Source organism: Loxodonta africana, chromosome 9 (genome assembly GCF_030014295.1).
Source record: "Loxodonta africana isolate mLoxAfr1 chromosome 9, mLoxAfr1.hap2, whole genome shotgun sequence".
Classification (NCBI taxonomy): Eukaryota; Metazoa; Chordata; class Mammalia; order Proboscidea; family Elephantidae; genus Loxodonta; species Loxodonta africana.
Genome location: NC_087350.1, coordinates 43,500,885 through 43,519,295, shown reverse-complemented (window position 1 = coordinate 43,519,295; position 18,411 = coordinate 43,500,885). Strand labels below are relative to the sequence as shown.

The window sequence follows — 18,411 nt, the reverse complement described above, 5'->3', positions numbered from 1 at the left end:
TTTAATGAATGACCTGGGGCCACGATGATAGGTCCTGTTTGATTCTATTAGTATCGTTTGATCAGACATGGTGAGGCACAGAGGGCCCACATGTAAAAAAATTTGGCAGGCTAAATGAGAAGTGGAAGTTCATAGCAACTGCATGCCTCCCCGTGAGGGATGGAACGACCAGAGAGGGTGGTCCACGAGGCCGGAGACAGCCAAGACCAGAAGGCCAAGGGGCGGGAGACGAGAAAGCGGAGGTGGGGGACGAGGTGTTCCCGACGGGCAGAGAGGCTTAGAGAGGACGGAAAGAGAAGGGGGGACAAGGGAAACGGAGAACAGCTCCTAACTAGGAAGACGCGCGAGGTCGAAATAGGGCTGGTTCCCCCACTCCAGCCCCCTCAGCCGGTACCTACTTGAGGTCCCGGTTGACCGAATGCAAGTTGTCCTGAAAGTGCGCAATGAAGGCCTTCTCCCGGCCCTCCAGCGTTTCCTTGTTCTGCATGCCATCTTTCAGGCAGTCGAACACCCTGCTCACGCTGGAGCGCAGCGCCTGGATGGCACTAATGGCCTGGGCAAAGGCCTCCAGGTTCACTCCGACACTTAACACGTCCGCCATGATGCCGCCGCCACAGCTGGCTTCCCAAAGCCGGCTTCGCCAGCAAAAAGCTGCGCTCGTTGATGACGTACAGTGCTTGAAGACCTGTGGGAAATGTAGTTCGTGCCGAGTGAGGCTGCCCAGGTAGCTTATGGGGCACAACCGAAAAGAAGGTTTCACCTGAACTAAACTACCTCGGGGGCAGGGCAGTGATAATCTCGGTTTGGGGAAGTCAGGTTGTACTCTTGGTTTCCTTGATGGTGAGAAAGAGATAAGGAAAATTCTTGCATTTCTTCAAACTTGCATTCTAGGAGTCATATGGAAAAGAATTGCTCCAAGCAGCAAAGTGTCCTTCGATTAATGTAAAAAGGCATAGCCTGAATGTAATCGTGACGCCAGACAAACTCAAACTGAAGGACATTAGACAAAATATCTGACCTCTGATTTCTCAGAAAATATCTGTGTCATGAAAAAGAATCAGAAACGGTCCCAGATTAAAGGAGAGTAGAGTAGAGGATCCTCCAAAAAGAGTAAGACCCTCAACGAGATAAATTGACACAGTGGCTGCAACAATGGGCTCAAACATAGCAAAGATTGTGAGGACAGCACAGGACCTGGCAACACTTCATTATATTGTACATAATAAGGTCTCTACGAGTTGGAACTGACTCAATGGGGCCTAACGAAAACAAGGAGCCATGGGGATAGGGGCAGCAGTGATTCGGTGGTAGAATTCTAGCCCTCCTTGGTAGAGATCCAGATTCATTCCCAGCCAAAGAACCTCAACACAGACAACATTCATCTGTCAGTGGAGGCTTGCATGTTGCTGTGACACTGTGTTCAGAAGCTCTCAGACTAAGACAGACTAGGAAGAAAGACCTGGCCATCTACTTCTGAAAAATCAGCTAATGAAAATGCTACGGATCACAACGGTCTGATCCCATTGTGCTTGGGTTGTCATGAGTCTGGGCCTTCTCAATGGCAACTAGCAACAACAACAATGCTGAGACATGACAACTGAATGCAAAGTGTAATCCAGAATTTACTTTTGCCAACATTACTGGGACAACTGGTGAAATCTCAATAAGGTCTGTAGATTAGTTAATAGTACTTTATCAGTATTAGCTTCATGATTTTGTTAAGTGTGTTGTGATTATGTAAGAGAATGTCCTTGAAGGATAAATTATGTATCATCATGTCTGTATGAAAAATAAAATAATATAAATATGTGTATTTAGAGAGAAGGATAAAGCAAACATGATAAAATGTTGTGGAACCTGGGTGAAGGGTGTACAGGAATTCTTTGTACTGTACTTGCAATAGAAAGTCTGAAATTATGTCAAAATAAATTGTTTTAAATGTCCATCAATGAGGGACAGGTAAACACAGTATACATAGAGTCAAAACAAACAAACAAACAAACAAAAAAACCTTGCCTTTGAGTTGATTCTGACTCTTAGCGACCCTACAGAACAGAATAGAACTGCCCCATAGGGTCTCCAAGGCAGTAATCTTTATGCAAGCAGACTGCCACATCTTTCTCATGAGGAGAGGCTGATGGGTTCAAATCACCTACTTTTCGATTGGCAGGCCAGTGCTTAACCACTGCCCCAGCAGGGCTCCTTACCCACAGTCTGTTGTGCTTGTTGTTGTTAGGTGCCTTCAAGTTGGTTCCAACTCATAAAGACCGTATGTACTACAGAACAAAACATTGCCTGGTCCTGCACCATTCTCACAATACTTGTTATGCTTGTGCCCATTGTTGCAGCCACTGTGTCAATCCATCTCGTTGAGGGTCTTCTTTTTCACTGACCCTCTACTTTACCAAGCATGATGTCTTTCTGCAGGGATTGGTCCTTCCTGATAACATGCCCAGAGTACTTGAGACAAAGCCTAGCCATCCTCGCTCCTAAGGAACATTCTGGCTGTACTTCTTCCAAGACAGATTTGTTTTTTCTTCTGGCAGTCCATCATATATTCGATATTCTTCACCAACACCACAATTCAAAGGCGTCAATTGTTCCTTGTCCAGCTTTTGCACGCATATGAGGTGATTGAAAACAGCATCACTTGGGTCAGGAGCACCTTAGTCTTCAAAGTAATGTCTATGCTTTTCATCACTTTAAAGAGGCCTTTTACAGCAGATTTGGCAAATGCAAGAAGTTATTTTGCTTTCTGACTGCTGCTTCCAAGGGCATTGATTGTGGATCCAAGTAAAATGAAATCCTTGACAACCTCAATCTTTTCTCTGTTTATCCTGGTATTGCTTACTGGTCCAGTTGTGAGGATTTTTATTTTCTTTATGTTCTAGTGTTAGCCATACTGAAAGCTGTAGTCTTTGATCTTCTTCAGTAAGTGCTTCAAGTCCTCTTCACTGTCAACAAACAGGGTTGTATCATCTGCATTGTTAATGAGTCTTCCGCCAGTCCTGATGCCCCCTTCTTTTTCATATAGTCCAGCTTCTTGGTTTATTTGCTCAGCATACAGATTGAATAAGTATGGTGAAAGGACACAACCCTGACACACACCTTTCCTGACTTTAACCCACGCAGTACCCCCTTGTTCTGTTTGAACAACTGCCTCTTGATCCGTGTACAAGATTCCTCAAGAACACAATTAAGTTCTAGAATTCCCATTCTGTGCAATGTTATCCATACCTTGTTATGATCCACACAGTTGAATGCCTTAGCACAGTTAATAAAACTCAGGTAAACATATTTCTGTTATTCCTTGCTTTCAGCCAGGATCCATCTGACATCAGCAATGATATCCCTGGTTCCACATCCTTTTCCGAATCCAGCCTGAATTTCTGGTAGTTCCCTGTTGATGTACTGCTACAGCCACTTTTGAATGATCTTCGGCAAAATTTCGCTTGAATGTGATGTTAATTATGTGTTCAATAATTTCCACATTCAGTTGGATCACCTTCTTGGGAATAGGCATAAATATGTGTCTCTGCCTGTCAGTTGGCCAGGTACCTGTCGTCCAAATTTCTTGGCATAAACAAGTGATCACTTCCAGTGCTGCATTCATTTGTTGAAACATCTCAGTTGGAATTTTGTCAGTTCCAGGACAGAAGCCTTGATTTTTGCCAATGCCTTCAGCGCAGCTTGGACTTCTTCCTTCAGTACTATCAGTTCCTGATCATATGTTACCTCCCGAAACGGTTGAATGTCAACAAATTCCTTTTGGTATAGTGACTCTGTATTTCTTCCATCTTCTTTTGATGCTTCCTGCATCATTTAATATTTTCCCTATAGAATCCTCCAGTATTGCAACTCAAGGCTTGAATTTTTAATTCAGTTCTTTCAGCATGAGAAATGCTGAGTGTGTTCTTCTCTTTTGGTTTTCTATTTCCAGGTCTTTGCATGTGTCATCATAATACTTTACTTTGTCTTCTTGAGCTACCTTTGAAATCTGTTCGTCTCTTTTACCTCATCATTTTTTCCTTTTGCTTTAGCTACTCAACATTCAGGATCAAGTTTCAGAGTCTCTTCTGACATCCAGTTAGGTCTTGCATTCTCTCCTGTCTTTTTAATGACCTCTTGCATTCTTCATGTATGATGTCCTTGATGTCATTGCATAACCCATCTGTCTTCAGTCATTAGCGTTCAACATGTCAAATCTATTCTCGAGATGGTCTCTAAATTCAGGTGGGATATACTCAAGGTTACACTTTGGCTGTCATGGACTTGTTCTAATTTTCTTCAGTTTCAACTTGAACTTGCACATGAGTAATTGATGGTTTGATCCCCTGGCCTTGTTCTGGCTGTTGATATTGAGCTTTTCCATCATCTCTTTCCACAGATGTAGTTGATTTGATTCCTGTGTATTCCATCTGGTGAGGTCCATGTGTATAGTCGCTGTTTCCGTTGCTGAAGAAAGGGTATTTGCAACGAAGAAGTCGTTGGTCCTGCAAAATTTAATCACGCGCTCTCCAGCATCATTTCTATCACCAAGGCCATATTTTCCAACTACCAATCCTTCTTCTTTGTTTCCAACTTTCTCATTCCAATCACCAGTAATTATCAGTGCATCCCGATTGCATGTTCCAATCAGTTTTAGACTGCAGAAGTTGGTAAAAATCTTCGATTTCTTCATCTCTGGCCCTAGTGGTTGGTTCATAAATTTGAATAATAGTCCTATTAACTGGTCTTCCTTGTAGATGTACTGATATTATCTTATCACTGACAGTGTTGTACCTCAGGGGAGATCTTGAAATGTTCTTTTTGATGATGAATGCAACGCCATTTCTCTTCAAGTTATCATTCCCAGCATAGTAGACCGTGTGATTATCTGATTCAAAATGGCCAATACCAGTCCATTTCAGCTCACTAATGCCTAAGATATCGATCTTTATGCATTCCATTGCATTTCTGATGAATTCCAATTTTCCTAGATTCATACTTTGTACATTCCACATTCAGATTATTAATGGATGTTTGCAGCTGTTTCTTCTCCTTTTAAGTTGTGCCACCTCAGAAAATGAAGGTCCTGAAAGCTTGACTCCATCCACATCATCAAGGCTGACACTACTTTGAGGAGGCAGCTCTTCCCCAATCATATTTTGAGTGCCTTCCAACCTGAGGGGCTCATCTTGCGTCACTGTATCAGATGATGTTCCCCAGCTATTCATAAGGTTTTTGCTGTCTAATTCTTTTCAGAAGTAGACCACCATGCATCTGTCAGTTTGTCGTACTGTGGGGACTTGTGTGTTGCTGTGATGCTGGAAGCGATGCCACCAGTATACAAATACCAGCAGGGTCACTCATGGAGGACAGGTTTCAGCTGAGCTTCCAGACTAAGACAGAGTAGGAAGAAGGACCTAGTGGTCTACTTCTGAAAAGACTTAGCCAGTGAAAACCTTATTAGCAAAATTGTACTTGTGTGTAATATTAATGATATTGTTCAATAATTTCCACGTTCTGTTGGATCACCTTTCTTTGGAATGGGCCCAAGTGTGGATCTTTTCCAATCAGTTGGTCTGGAAGCTGGCCAAGGACAAAGATGAGTGAACACCTCCAGCTCTGCATCCATTTGTTGAAACATCTCAGTTTGTATTCCCGCGGGCTTGTTTTTTGCCATTCCCTTCAGAGTAGTTTGGACTTTTTCTTTCAGTATCATCAGTTCTTGATCATATGCTACCTCCTGAAATGGTTGAACATTGACCAATTCTTTTTGGTACAGTGACTCTGTGTATTCCTCCCATCTTCTTTTGATGCTTCCCGTGTCGTTCACTATTGCCCATAGAATCCTTCAATATCACAACCTGAAGCTTGAATTTTTTCTTCAGTTCTTTCAGCTTGAGAAATGCTGAGCGTGTTCTTCATTTTTGGTTTTCTAACTCCAGGTCTTTGCACATTTCATTAGGATACTTTACTCTGTCTTCTCGAGCCACCCTTTGAAATCTTTTGTTCAGCTCTTTTACTTCATCATTTCTTCCATTTGCTTTAGCTACTGGACATTTAAGAGCAAGTTTCAGAGTCTCTTCTAACATCTATTTTGGTCTTCTCTTCCTTTCCTGTCTTTTTAATGACCTTTTACTTTCTTCGTGTATGATGCTCTTGATGTCTTTCCACAACCTGTGTGGGTCTTCCATCATTAGTGTTCAATGCATCCAATTTATTCTTCAGATGGTATGTAAATTCAGGTGGCATATACTCAATGCCGTATTTTGGCTCTCGTGAACTTACTGTAATTTTCTTCAGCTTCAACTTGAACTTGCATATGAGCAATTGATGGTCTGTTCTGCAGTCAGCACTTGACCTTTTTCTGACTGATGATACTGAGCTTCTCCATCATATCTATCCACAGATGTAGTCAATTTGATTCCTGTGTATTCCATCTGAGGAGGTCCATGTGTGTAGTCACTGTTTATGTTGGTGAAAAAAAGGTAATCGCAATGAAGAAGTCATTGGTCTTGCAAAATTCTATCATGAGATCTCCAGCTTCGTTTCTGTCACCAAGGCCATATTTCCCAACTACCTATCCTTCTGTGTTTCCAACTTTCACATTCCAATCACCAATAATTATCAGTGCATCTTGATTGCATATTTGATCAGTTCAGACTGCAGAAGTTGGTAAAAACTTCAGTTTTCTCATCTTTGGCATTAGTAGTTGGTGTGTAAATTTGAATAATAGTCATATGAACCAGTCTTCCTTGTAGGTATATGGATATTACCCTATCACTGACAGCATTATACTTCAGGGTAGATCTTGAAACATTCATTTTGATTTTGATGCCATTCCTCTTCAATTTGTCGTTCCTGGCATAGTAGACCATATGACTGTCCAATTCAAAATGGTCAATACCAGTCCATTTCAGCTCACTAATGCCTAGAATATAATCTTTATGCAATCCATTTCATCGTTGACGACTTCCAATTTTCCTAGATTCATACTTCGTATACTCGACGGCACAGGGTTATATTCCCATGCTCTGATTATTAATGGGTATTTGCAGCTGCTTCTTTTCATTTTGAGTCACACCATCTCAGAAAATGAAGGTCCCAAAAGCTTTACTCTAACCATGTCATTAAGGTCAACTGTACATTGAGGAGGCAGCTCTTCCCCAGTCGTGTTTTGAGTACCTTCAAATCTGAGGGGCTCATCTTTCATCACTATATCTGTGATGGTTAAGATTGTGTGTCAACTTGGCTGGGCCATGATTCTCAGTGTTTTGGCAGTTGTATAATGTGATCACTTTCCTATTGAAATTTGATATGTGATCACCCCCATGATGGAATCTGCTGAATGGAACTGGCAGAGGTTGGGCCTGTGGTACCTCACCATGCCTCAGCCTTCATCTCTCTGCCTTCTGCCACCTACTTCCTTCCTGCTCACCTTGCCAATGTTTTTGCTTGTTCTGGATTCAGCAGCTGCCTCTTATCTGACCTCTGGTTCTTAGGACTTGAGCTAACAGCTTAGTTGTCCATCTTGAGATTCATTGATCTTCACAGCCTTAGAACAAGAATCCTGCTCCCCCATCTGCCAATCTTGGGTTCCCCAGCCCCTGCAGCTATGCGAATCAGGAGAAACCTTGCAGTCTTCCCTACCGACCTTGGGATTCCTTGGCCTTCACAGCCTGTGAGCAGGAGCCCTGCTCTCCAACCTGCCAATCTTGGGTTCAGCAGTTTCTGTAGCTCCGTGAATTGGTAAGGGCCTCTATCCTGATCCACAGACTTGGGTTATTCCAACCTCTATAATTGTGTGAGCTGTTTCCTTGATATAAATCTCCCTGTATATATATTTATGTGCTTTACTGGTTTTGCTTCTCTAGAGAACCCAGCCTAAGACATTTGGTACTGTGAATGGTTCTAGAGGAACAAAATTGTAAGAATGAGTTTTCTAAATTGGTTCTCAGGTCTGTTTAGTCTTAAAGATGTTGATGAGTCTGCCTCCAGCAGTAAAGATGACACTGCTAATCCATGGCATGAGGTGGTGATACAAATATGCAAAATATCACCACCAGTAGATCAGGTATTGGCGAAAGGCGAGGCTCTGGTTGAACACCTGTGATGTCTTTCTACAGTTTTGTCAGAATGAGAAATATAAGGAAGCTGTTTGGTTGGTCCTACTTTTGCTAGACAAACTGGTGAAAGAAAGAGGTGTGCTCAGAGCTTCAGAGTCAAAGCTCAAGTGACGCATAAACGACCTCAAAGCTTCCACTTGTGCTTTGAAAGAAAGCCTTATTTCTTGCATTAACAGAGCTGATATTGTTGAGAACCAAACCCAGACTCTTATTTTAAGAGTGGCTGATTTACAACGCCAACTCAATTGATAATCCTGAGAGGTGTCGGAAGTTAAAGTAAGGGCATTGATTGGGAAGAAATGATATTCCGAAATGTGGAATAGGGACATATGAGCAGATTATCAGGAAGCTGGAGACACTGAGCTCCTAAATTCCATTGAATTATTCCTGCCAACAGAACTACTCCCATCTGAAGAGATTACTTCATGTTTGTCTCCTACACCACCCTGCCCAGAAAAACCATTAGCACCTCCACTCCCATCTAATGAGGTTAGTCCTAGCCCAGCTGCCTCTAAACAGCCCTTGCCTGAGTCATTGCCTGGGGCATCACCTGAGGCAGATGCTTTACAAGACAACGTTGAATGCTCTCAAAACAATTTCACACCACATATTGTGGCTTCTAGACCTATAACTAGACTTAAGTCCCAGAGAGGCCCAAAAGGTGAAGTATAAACTGTGATCCAGGAGGAGGTATGCTACACTCCAAAAGAACTACTTGACTTTTCTAATATGTACAAACAGAAACCTGGGGAATAGGTGTGGGTATGACTATTAAGGGTATGAGATAATGGTGCAAGGAACATAAAAATGGATCAGTGTGAGTCCATTGATATGGGTCCATTAAGCACATATTCTTCATTCAATGTTTCAGCTAGAGAAGTTAGGAAAAAATCTAATTGCTTGACTGGATTGCTGAAGCATGGGCTACATGGTGGCCTACACTAAATCAAGTTGAAATACCAGACCTGCCTTGGTATACTGTAGAATAAAGTATCCAAAGGCTTAGGGAAATTGGCATGTTAGAGTGGATTTATCAGGTTAGACCCACAGACCCACACAGGGAGTGCTCAAAGGACACACCCTTTACCACAACTGTGAGGAACAAATTTGTGAAGGGAGCTCCAGCATCCTTGAAGACTGATGTGATTGTTATTTTATGTAAATCAGATTTGACAATGGGAACTGACCTAACTGAATTAAGACACCTAGGAAAAAAAAATTTTTTTTTTTTTAAACTACAATAGGGCTGATTGGACTCCATGGTAGTAGGCGCCAAGTGGCTGCACTCAATCGACAAAGGTAAGGTGGGTGTGGTTACAGTTATAGACAGTGGACCCAAAGCAGTAATCAGAATAGCCTGACTTGTATGGATTTATGGCATTGGCTACTTAGTCATGGTGCCCCAAGGAGTGAAATAGGTGGGAAATCTGCTAAATATTTACTTGATCTGTACAAATTGATGAGTTCTAGGTCAGGTGAACAGCAGTCTAACTCGAATTGCCAGAATAGAGAGTCTTGGTCCCTCAGTTAATTCCCAGACTTGAGCGAGTTTAAAGACCCACAACCCCTTGAATGAAGGGGAAGCCAGGCCCCCTTGAGGAAGGACTCCAATACACTGCGAAAACTTTTTGCTGTTAATCTCTCTCCTAGCCTTCCCGAAAGGGCTCTATGGCCTTTTACAAGAGGGACTGTTCTTTGGAGAAAATGAAATAATCAAACTTTTTGGGGATTACTGGATACTAGCTCTGAACTGACACCAACTCCAGGAGACCCAAAATGTCACTGTGGCCCACCAGTCAGAGTGGGGGCATATGGAGGTCAGATTATTAATGGAGTCTTGGCTCATGTCCGTCTCACAGTAGGTCCAGTGTGTCCCCAAATCCATCCTGTAGTAATTTCCCCAGTTCCAGAATGCATAACTGGAATAGATATACTTAGCAACTGGCAGAACCCCCATATTGGATCTTTGACAATTACAGTAAGGGCTACCTACTATGGCAGGAAAAGCCAAGTGGAAGCCATTAGAACTGCCACTAGCTAGGAAATAGTAAACCAATAGCAATGCCACATTCCTGGAGGGATTTTAGAGATTACTGCCACCATCAAGGACTTAAACGATGCAGGGGTGGTGATTCCCACCACATCCCCATTCAACTTGCCTATATGGCCTGTGCAAAAAACAGATAGATGTTGGAAAATGACAGAAGATTGTTAAAAACTTAACCAGGTGGTGACTGCAATTGCAGCTACTTTTCCAGATGTAGTTTCATTGCTTGAGCAAATTAATACATCTCCTGGTACCTGGTACGCAGCTATTGGTCTGGCTGATGCCTTTTTTTTCCATTCCTGTTTCAAAGGACCAACAGAAGCAGTTTGCCTTCAGCTGGTAAGGCCAGCAATACACCTTTGCTTGCCTACCTCAGAGCTACATCAGCTCTCCAGCCTTATGTCATAATTTAGTCTGCAATGATCTTGATCGCCTTTCCCTTCCACAAGATGTCACACCAGTCCATTGCATTGATGATATTATGCTGTGTGGACCTAGTAAAGAAGAAGTGTCAATAACTCTGGACTTGCTGGTAAAACATTCGTGTGCTAGAGCGTGGGAAATTAATCCCACAAAAATTCAGGCATCTTCCACCTCAGTGAAATTTCTAGGGGTCCAGTACTGTGGAACACGTCGAGATATTCCTTCTAAAGAGAAGGATAAGTTATTGCATCTGGTTGCTCCCACAACTAAAAAGGAGGTATAGTGCCTAGTAGGCGTCTTTGAATTTTGGAGGCAACATATTCCTCATTTGGGTGTGCTGCTCTGGCCTATTTATCAAGTGACTCGAAAAGCTGCTGGTTTTGAGTAGGGCCCAGAACAAGAGAAAGCTCTACAACAGGTTCAGGCTGCTGTGCAAGCCGTTGTGCCACTTGGGCCATATGATCCAGCTGATCCAACAGGGCTTGATATGTCTGTGGCAGATAGAGATGCTGTTTAAAGTCTTTGGCAGGCCCCTATTGATGAATCACAGCATAGACCCTTAGGATTTTGGAATGAAGCCCTGCCATCCTCTGCAGGATCCTCTCATTTAGAGAAAAACTTTTGACTTGTTACTGGGCTTTAGTACAGGCTGAACACTTAACCATGGGACACCAAGTCACCATGTGACCTGAGCTGCCTATCATGAACTGGGTGTTGTCTGACCCACAGAGTCTTAAAGTTGGATGTGCACAGCAGCACTCCATCATTAAATAGAAGTGGCATATACAAGGTCAGGCCTGAGCAGGACCTGAACTCACAAGTTGCATGAGGAAATGGCCCAAATGTCCATGTTCTCCACCTCTGTCACATTACCTTCCATCTCCAAGTCTGCACCTATAGCCTCATGGGGAGTTCCTTATGACCAGTTGACTGAAGAAGAGAAAACTCTTGTCTGGTTTACAGATGGTTCTGCATGATACGCAGGCACCACTCGAAAGTGGACAGCAGCAGCACTACAGCCCATTTCTAGGATGTCCCTGAAGGACAGTGGTGAATAGAAATCCTCCCAATGGGCAGAACTTCAAGTAGTACACCTGGTTGGTTACTTTGCCTGGAAGGAGAAATGGCCAGACGTGTGATTGTATACTGATTCGTGGGCTGTGGCTAATGGTTTGGCTGAATGCTCAGGGACTTGGAAGGAACATGATTGGTAAATTGAAGACAAGGATTTATGGGGAAGAAATATGTGGACAGACTTCTCTGAATAGGCCAAAGAAATGAAGATATTTGTGTCTCACCTGAATGCTCACCAAAGGGTGACCTCAGCAGAAGATGATTTTAACAATCAGTCGGATAGGATAACGCGTTCTGTGGAAACCACTCACCCTCTTCCCCCAGCTACTCCTGTCATTGCCCCATGGGCTCATGAACAAAGTGGCCATGGCAGCAGGGATGGAAGTTATGGATGGGTCCAGCAACACGGACTTCCACTCACTAAGGCTGACTTGGCTACAGCCACTTATGAGTGCCCAATCTGCCAGCAACAGAGACCAACACTGAGTCCCCGATACGGCACCATCCCTTGAGGTGATCAGCCACCAACCTGCTGGCATGTTGGTTACACTGGACCACTTCCATCAAGGAAAAGACAGTGTTTTGTCCTTACTGGAACAGACACTCTGGATATGGATTTGCCTTCCCTGAATGCTGTGCTTCTGCCAAAACCACCCTTCCATGGACTTACAGAATGCCTTATCCACTGTCATGGTATCCCACACAGTATTGCCTCTCATCAAGGGACTCACTTCACAGCAAATGAAGTGCAGCAGTGGGTCCATCCTCATGGAATTCACTGGTCTTACCATGTTCCCCATTATCCTGAAGCAGCTGGCTTGATAGAATGATGGAATGGCCTCCTAACGACACAATTACAGTGCCATCTACGTGGCAATACCTTGCAGGGTTGCGCAATGTTTTCCAGGAGGCTGTGTATGCTCTAAGCCACCGTCCAATATATGGTGCTGTTTCTTCCATAGCCAGGATTCATGGGTTCAGGAATCAAGGGGTGGAAATTGGAGTGGCACCACTCACAATTACCCCTAGTGACCCACTTGCAAGATTTTTGCTTTCTGTCCCCGCAACCTTACACTCCACAGGCTTGGAGATCTTAGTTCTAAAGGAAAGAATGCTCCCACCTGGAAACACATCACTGATTCCATTGAACTGGAAGCTAAGAATGCTACCAGGCACCTTTGGGCCCCTTATACCTCTGGATCAACAGGCAAAGAAGGGAGTTACCATACTGGCTGGTGTGATTGATCCAGATTACCAAGAAGAAATTGGATAGATATTACATAATGGAGGTAAAGAAGAGTATGTCTGGAATGCAGGAGATCCCTTAGGGCGTCTCTTGGTACTACTGTGTCCTGTGATTAAAGTCAATAGAAAACTACAGCAACCGAATTCTGACTTGACTGCTAATGGTCCAGACCCTTCAGGAATGAAGGTTTGGGTCACCCCACCAGGCAAAGAACCACGACCAGCTGAGGTGCTTGCTGAGGGCAAAGGGAATACAGAATGTGCGGTAGAAAAAGGTAGTTCTAAATACCAGTTATAGCCACATGACCAGTTGCAGAAACGAGGACTGTAATTGTTATGAGTATTTCTGCTTTGTATGTGCGCATCAGATATTTTTGTTTTCTTCACTTATAAAATATAAGATGTAAATAGTGCTAGTCCATTTTCAGTTGTACACGTGTTTTGTTGTATCATGCTAGGAACAAGTATGACTTTGTAATCGTGTTTATTCAGAGATTATGTACGGTTTGGGGAGATGTGTACAGATGCCAAGTTGACAAGTGGTGGACTGTGATGGTTAAGATTGTATGTCAACTTGGTTGGGCCATGATTCTCAGTGTTTTGGCAGTTGTATAGTGTTGTGACCACTTCCCTGTTGAAATTTGATATGTGATCACCCCTATGATGGAATCTATGCAGTGGTACTGATGTGGGTGGGGCTTGTGGTGGCTCACTGCCCCCTCAGCCTTCATCTCTCCGCCTTCTGCTGCCTATTTCCTTCCTGCTTGCCTTGCCAAGATCTTTGGCTTGTTTGGGATCCAGCAGCTGCCTCTTGTCTGACCTCTGGTTCTTGGGACTTGAGCTTACCTGTCCATCTTGGGATTTGTCAATCTTCATAGCCTGAGAGCAAGAGTTCTGCTCCCTGACCTGCTGATCTTGGGTTTGCCAGCCCCTGCAGCTGCGCAAATCAGGAGAGACCTTGCAGCCTTCCCTGCTGACCTTGGGATTCCTTGACCTTCACATCCTGTGAGTGGGAGCCCTGCTCTCTGGCCTGGTGATCTTGGGTTCACCAGTTTCTGAGGCTCCATGAATTGGGAAGGCCTCTATCCTGATCCACAGACTTGGGATGTTTCGACCTCTACAATCATGTGAGCTGTTTCCTTGATATAAATCTCTCTCTCTGTATATTTATATGTTTTACTGAGAAGCCAGCCTAAGACAATATCAGACAATGTTCTGCTGCTATTCATGAGGTTTTTACTGGCCAATTTTTAAAGAAATAGACTGCCAGATCCTTCTTCCGAGTCTATCTTAATCTGGAAGCTCTGCTGAAACCTGTCCACCATAAGTGACCCTGCAGGTATTTGAAATACCAGTGGCATAGCTTCCAGCATCATAGCAACATGCAGGCCATCACAGTATTACATGCAGTTTGGTTGGTAGAAAATCTTCAGTTCTGCCAGGCTATTCTGACTAGGATTTTGAAATTGTGTAGTTCATTTCAATCCAAATTCCCTATCCTACCCGCCCCCCCCACCACCCTTCTACCTCACACTGGCCCCCTGATGTACCACCTCAATTAAAATCTTCTTCTAGTTCTGGAATAATAAACATAAATTCTGCTCAAAAACCAGGCTGTAATGTTGCCTTCTATGAAATGAACAACCCTTACATTATTTAAATTATTTAAACATTATTTTAGTTAATAAATAGTCCTGTGTGAAAGAAAGCTGTTTTGTTGTCTTGGCTTTCTATGTTGTGATAAGAGTTTATATGTTGGCCCTTGACTGATAGGTTTTCATTGGCTGATTCTTTGGAAATAGATCACCAGGCTTTTCTTCCTAGTCTGTCTTAGCCTGGAAGCTCTACTGAAACCTGGTCAGCATCACAGCAACACAGCAAACCACCTGACAGAAGAAGGGTGGTGGCTATGCATGAGGTACATTGGCCAGGAAACAAAACTGAGTCTCCTGAATGGAAGGTGAGAAATCTACAGAACCAACAACCTCATCGAGTTTACATAGATGCTTTCATTTTCTCAGGTCTACTTTTTCTTTACGCAGTATTGCCATTTACAGCTTTTCTTCAGGGCAGAGGTGTGGATAGCAGGAAACTTGTAGCTGTGGAACTTTAAACAAGTTATTAAATTTCCCTGAACCTCACTTTCCTCCTTTATAAAATAGCTGTGAGGTTTAATAATATCTTGCAGCTTTTGAAATGGTACCTGGCATAGGACAAACACTCAGAAATTATACTTATTAGGAGAATATAGTGAAAAAGTTTCTGACAGGTCTGTAACTTGTGCTCCTATACCCACTTGAGAACTCTGCAGAGAATCAAGCAAGGATTAGTAATGGCTCTATTAGTTCAAAATATCTCTAATAACAAGACCCTGTTGCTAATAACTTGTCAATTAACTGTCCTAAAATTCACTATTTTTTAGTGGACTTTTTATATCTTTTGGCATATAGGAGTTTTCTTTTCTTTTTTTAAAGATTTTTATAGAAAATATTTTTTTAATTTATAATATAAAAGAAAAAGGAAATATCTGTTAGTTGACCTGTTTTTGGTTTTGACTTTGGTTTGTTCATTCTTTCTAGGGAAAGACTAACCACTGCCATTGAGTCAATTCTGACTCAGTGACTCTGTAGAGCAGAGTAGAACTGCCCCATAGGGCTTCCAAGGCTATAATCTTCTTTTTTTTTTTTTTAATTTTCACTGTGCTTTAAGTCTAAGTTTAGAAATCAAGTCAGTCTCTCATACAGAAATTTATAGCACCAAAAAAAAAAAATTTTTTTTTTTTTTTTTTTTTTGCTATATACTCCTAGTTGCTCTCCCCCAATGAGACAGCACATTCTTTTTCTCCACCCTCTATTTTCGTGTCTATTCGGCCAACTTCTGACCCCCTCTGTCTTCTCATCTCCCCTCCAGACAGAAGCTGCCCACATAGTCTCATGTGTCTACTTGAGCCAAGAAGCTCACTCCTCACCGGTATCATTTTCTATCCCATAGTCCAGTCCAATCCCTGTCTGAAGAGTTGGCTTTGGGAATGGTTCTTGTCTTGGGCTAACAGAAGGTCTGGGGACCATGACCTCCGGGGTCCTTCTAGTCTCAGTCAGACCATTAAGTCTGGTCCTTTTATGTGAATTTGAGGTCTACATCCCACTGCTCTCCTGCTCCCTCAGGGGTTCTCTGTTGTGTTCCTGTCAGGGCAGTCATCAGTTGTAGCCAGGCACCATCTAGCTCTTCTAGTCTCAGGCTGATGTACTCTCTGGTTTATGTGGCCCTTTCTGTCTCTTGGGCTCATAATTACCTTGTGTCTTTGGTGTTCTTCATTCTTCTTTGCTCCAGGTGGGTTGACACCAATTGATGCATCTTAAATGGCTGCTTGCTAGCTTTTAAGACCCCAGACCAAGACTATAATCTTTACGGAAGCTGGTTGCCACATCTTTCTCCCATGGAGTGACTGGTGGGTTCAAGCCGCAGACTTTTCAGTTAGTAGCTGAGTGCTTAACCATGGTGCCACCATGTCTCCTTAGAGAAAAACTAGAGAAGTCAAATTCTGCAATAGTGTTTACTCACCATTCAGGGGGCCCTGAAGGCTGTGAAAACATGATTCATGCTGTGTACCCATCTATTTTTGCCCACACTCATATTACCCATAAACATGAGGCTTTGCATATAATTTCAGGGGGTTCATTGTCCCCCTAAAGCCAAAACATGGGCCTCTGGTTAAGTATCACACTTCATATCGAGCATCATGAGGATTTGGCCCAAGACTATCTGGTTATTGCCAATGCCTGGGACACAGTAAGGGCTCAGTGTATGTTTCTAGGAGCAATGAGTTAATACAATATATTACATTTGCCTTTTTGGATTCTCTCTTGAGATTACTTCATCTCTTTATATACACAGATCTCATCTCCCCTCATGCCCAATCCTCCTCCCCACCCCACCCACACACACACAATAAGATTTTCCTTTGTCTCATTCTCTGATTCAGTGGTTTAGACTCTGATTGTCACAATAAAGTACAAATATGCTCTCCTCCCACCGTCATTAGTTTTCAGGGTTTTTCTGTGGCTCCCCTCTTCTGGGAAACTCAGAAATTGATCAGTGGAAATGCACATTTCCCTTGAACCTAGTAAGGAGTCTTTCATCACATCAACAGAAAACTTTCCATTTTGGAAAAGAATGGGCAGAATTCCTCTAAGGTGTTGTAAATCCTTGAGAATGTTGGCACATATATGCTTGCATCTGTGTGTGTTTGTGGGATATAAATTACTTGAAAGGAGTTCATTTCCAGAAATATCAGTTTTTAATTATTATGATCTTGTGTTTGGGTAAAAGGCAGCACCCTGCTGCTAATATCTTCCAAAATGAATAAGCCATTAGCTTGGTGCTATCAGCTCTGACGTATTAGAATGAGCAATCACAATTAAATTTGTCAGTAGTTGATTAAAATATGCTACAACTTCCATCATATTCAGAGAGCACGTGGTTTAAGCATTCAGACTGAGAAAGCACCCTTATCAAATCAACAAATATTAAGGATTTGCTAGATGCAGAGCACTGCATTGGCTGGTTTTGCAGAACGTCACCAGATAGATTTAAAACTAAATCTGCTTTGGATAAGCCACTGTGTAAGCAAGCCACCTGTAGTAATCAGTGTGGCATAATGCTTAAGACCTTGTGGGTTGCTCTGAGAATTAAACTGAGGCAGCATGCAATGTTTGGCACATGGTAGGCATTCATTTTAGTCATTCAACAGATGTGTATTGAATGTGCCTGACAGCTGGAGAACCAATGGTAAAGCCAGTGCCAGTCTAGCCCAGTAAATATCACTGAACCTATTTGAAATGGGTTATGTGTTCCTCCACATTACCCCGGTTACTGCTCAGAGCACAGATCACTTTTTAATTGCTTAGAATCAGATTTATTATAATTAATCTAAAGTGAGTATGGTAAAGAATCTTTTCTGATCTCTTCTGAATCTTTCCCCCTCCTGTTCTCCTTTTATTTCCTACCTATCGTGATTTTGCTGGAGAAAGATGTGGCAGTTTGCTTCCATAAAAATTTACAGCCTTGGAAAACCTATGGGGCAGTTCTACTCTGTCCTACAGGGTCACTATGAGTCAAAATCGACTTGATGGCAATGGGTTTTATTTTTTTAGGTCGTGGTTTTGCCTCTGACATCATGGTGATGATAATGATGCTGATGATGATGACAAAGGAGACTATGACCAAGGTGACCCCAAAGACAAGGAGGGTCCTGGAGAAAATCACCCTAGACCAGGGCCTCTGCCCTTCACTGGCGTCTCTCAGGCAAATGAGTTGACCCTTCTGAGTCTCAGTTTTTGCATCTACAAAACAAGGAATTGGGATTCCCCCTTAGAGCTAACAATCCAAGAGTACAAGTTTAGGAGGAACTTGTTCTCAGTTCAAGAGCTCTGGCAGTGCAGTGGTTAAAGTGCCTGGCTGCTAGCCAGAAGTCTCGGTGATTCAAACCAACTAGTCCCTCTGGTTGAGAAA

At 42.8% G+C, this 18,411-nt stretch overlaps 1 protein-coding gene across 9 annotated transcripts in view; it reads right to left on the bottom strand.

Annotated features, from left to right (window-relative positions):
* Window positions 1-618, bottom strand: part of MED27 (mediator complex subunit 27) — a 230,786-nt gene extending 230,168 nt beyond the window's left edge. For all 9 annotated transcript variants that reach the window (XR_010322982.1, XR_010322981.1, XR_010322983.1 and 6 more), the window contains exon 1: window positions 399-618. Coding sequence is in view for 5 of the 9 variants with exons in the window: in XM_003407504.4 (XP_003407552.1) it covers window positions 399-601 (203 nt within the window). In the remaining 4 variants the exon portion in view is untranslated. The remainder of the gene's footprint in view (window positions 1-398) is intronic.
* Between the last annotated feature and the right edge of the window lie 17,793 nt (window positions 619-18,411).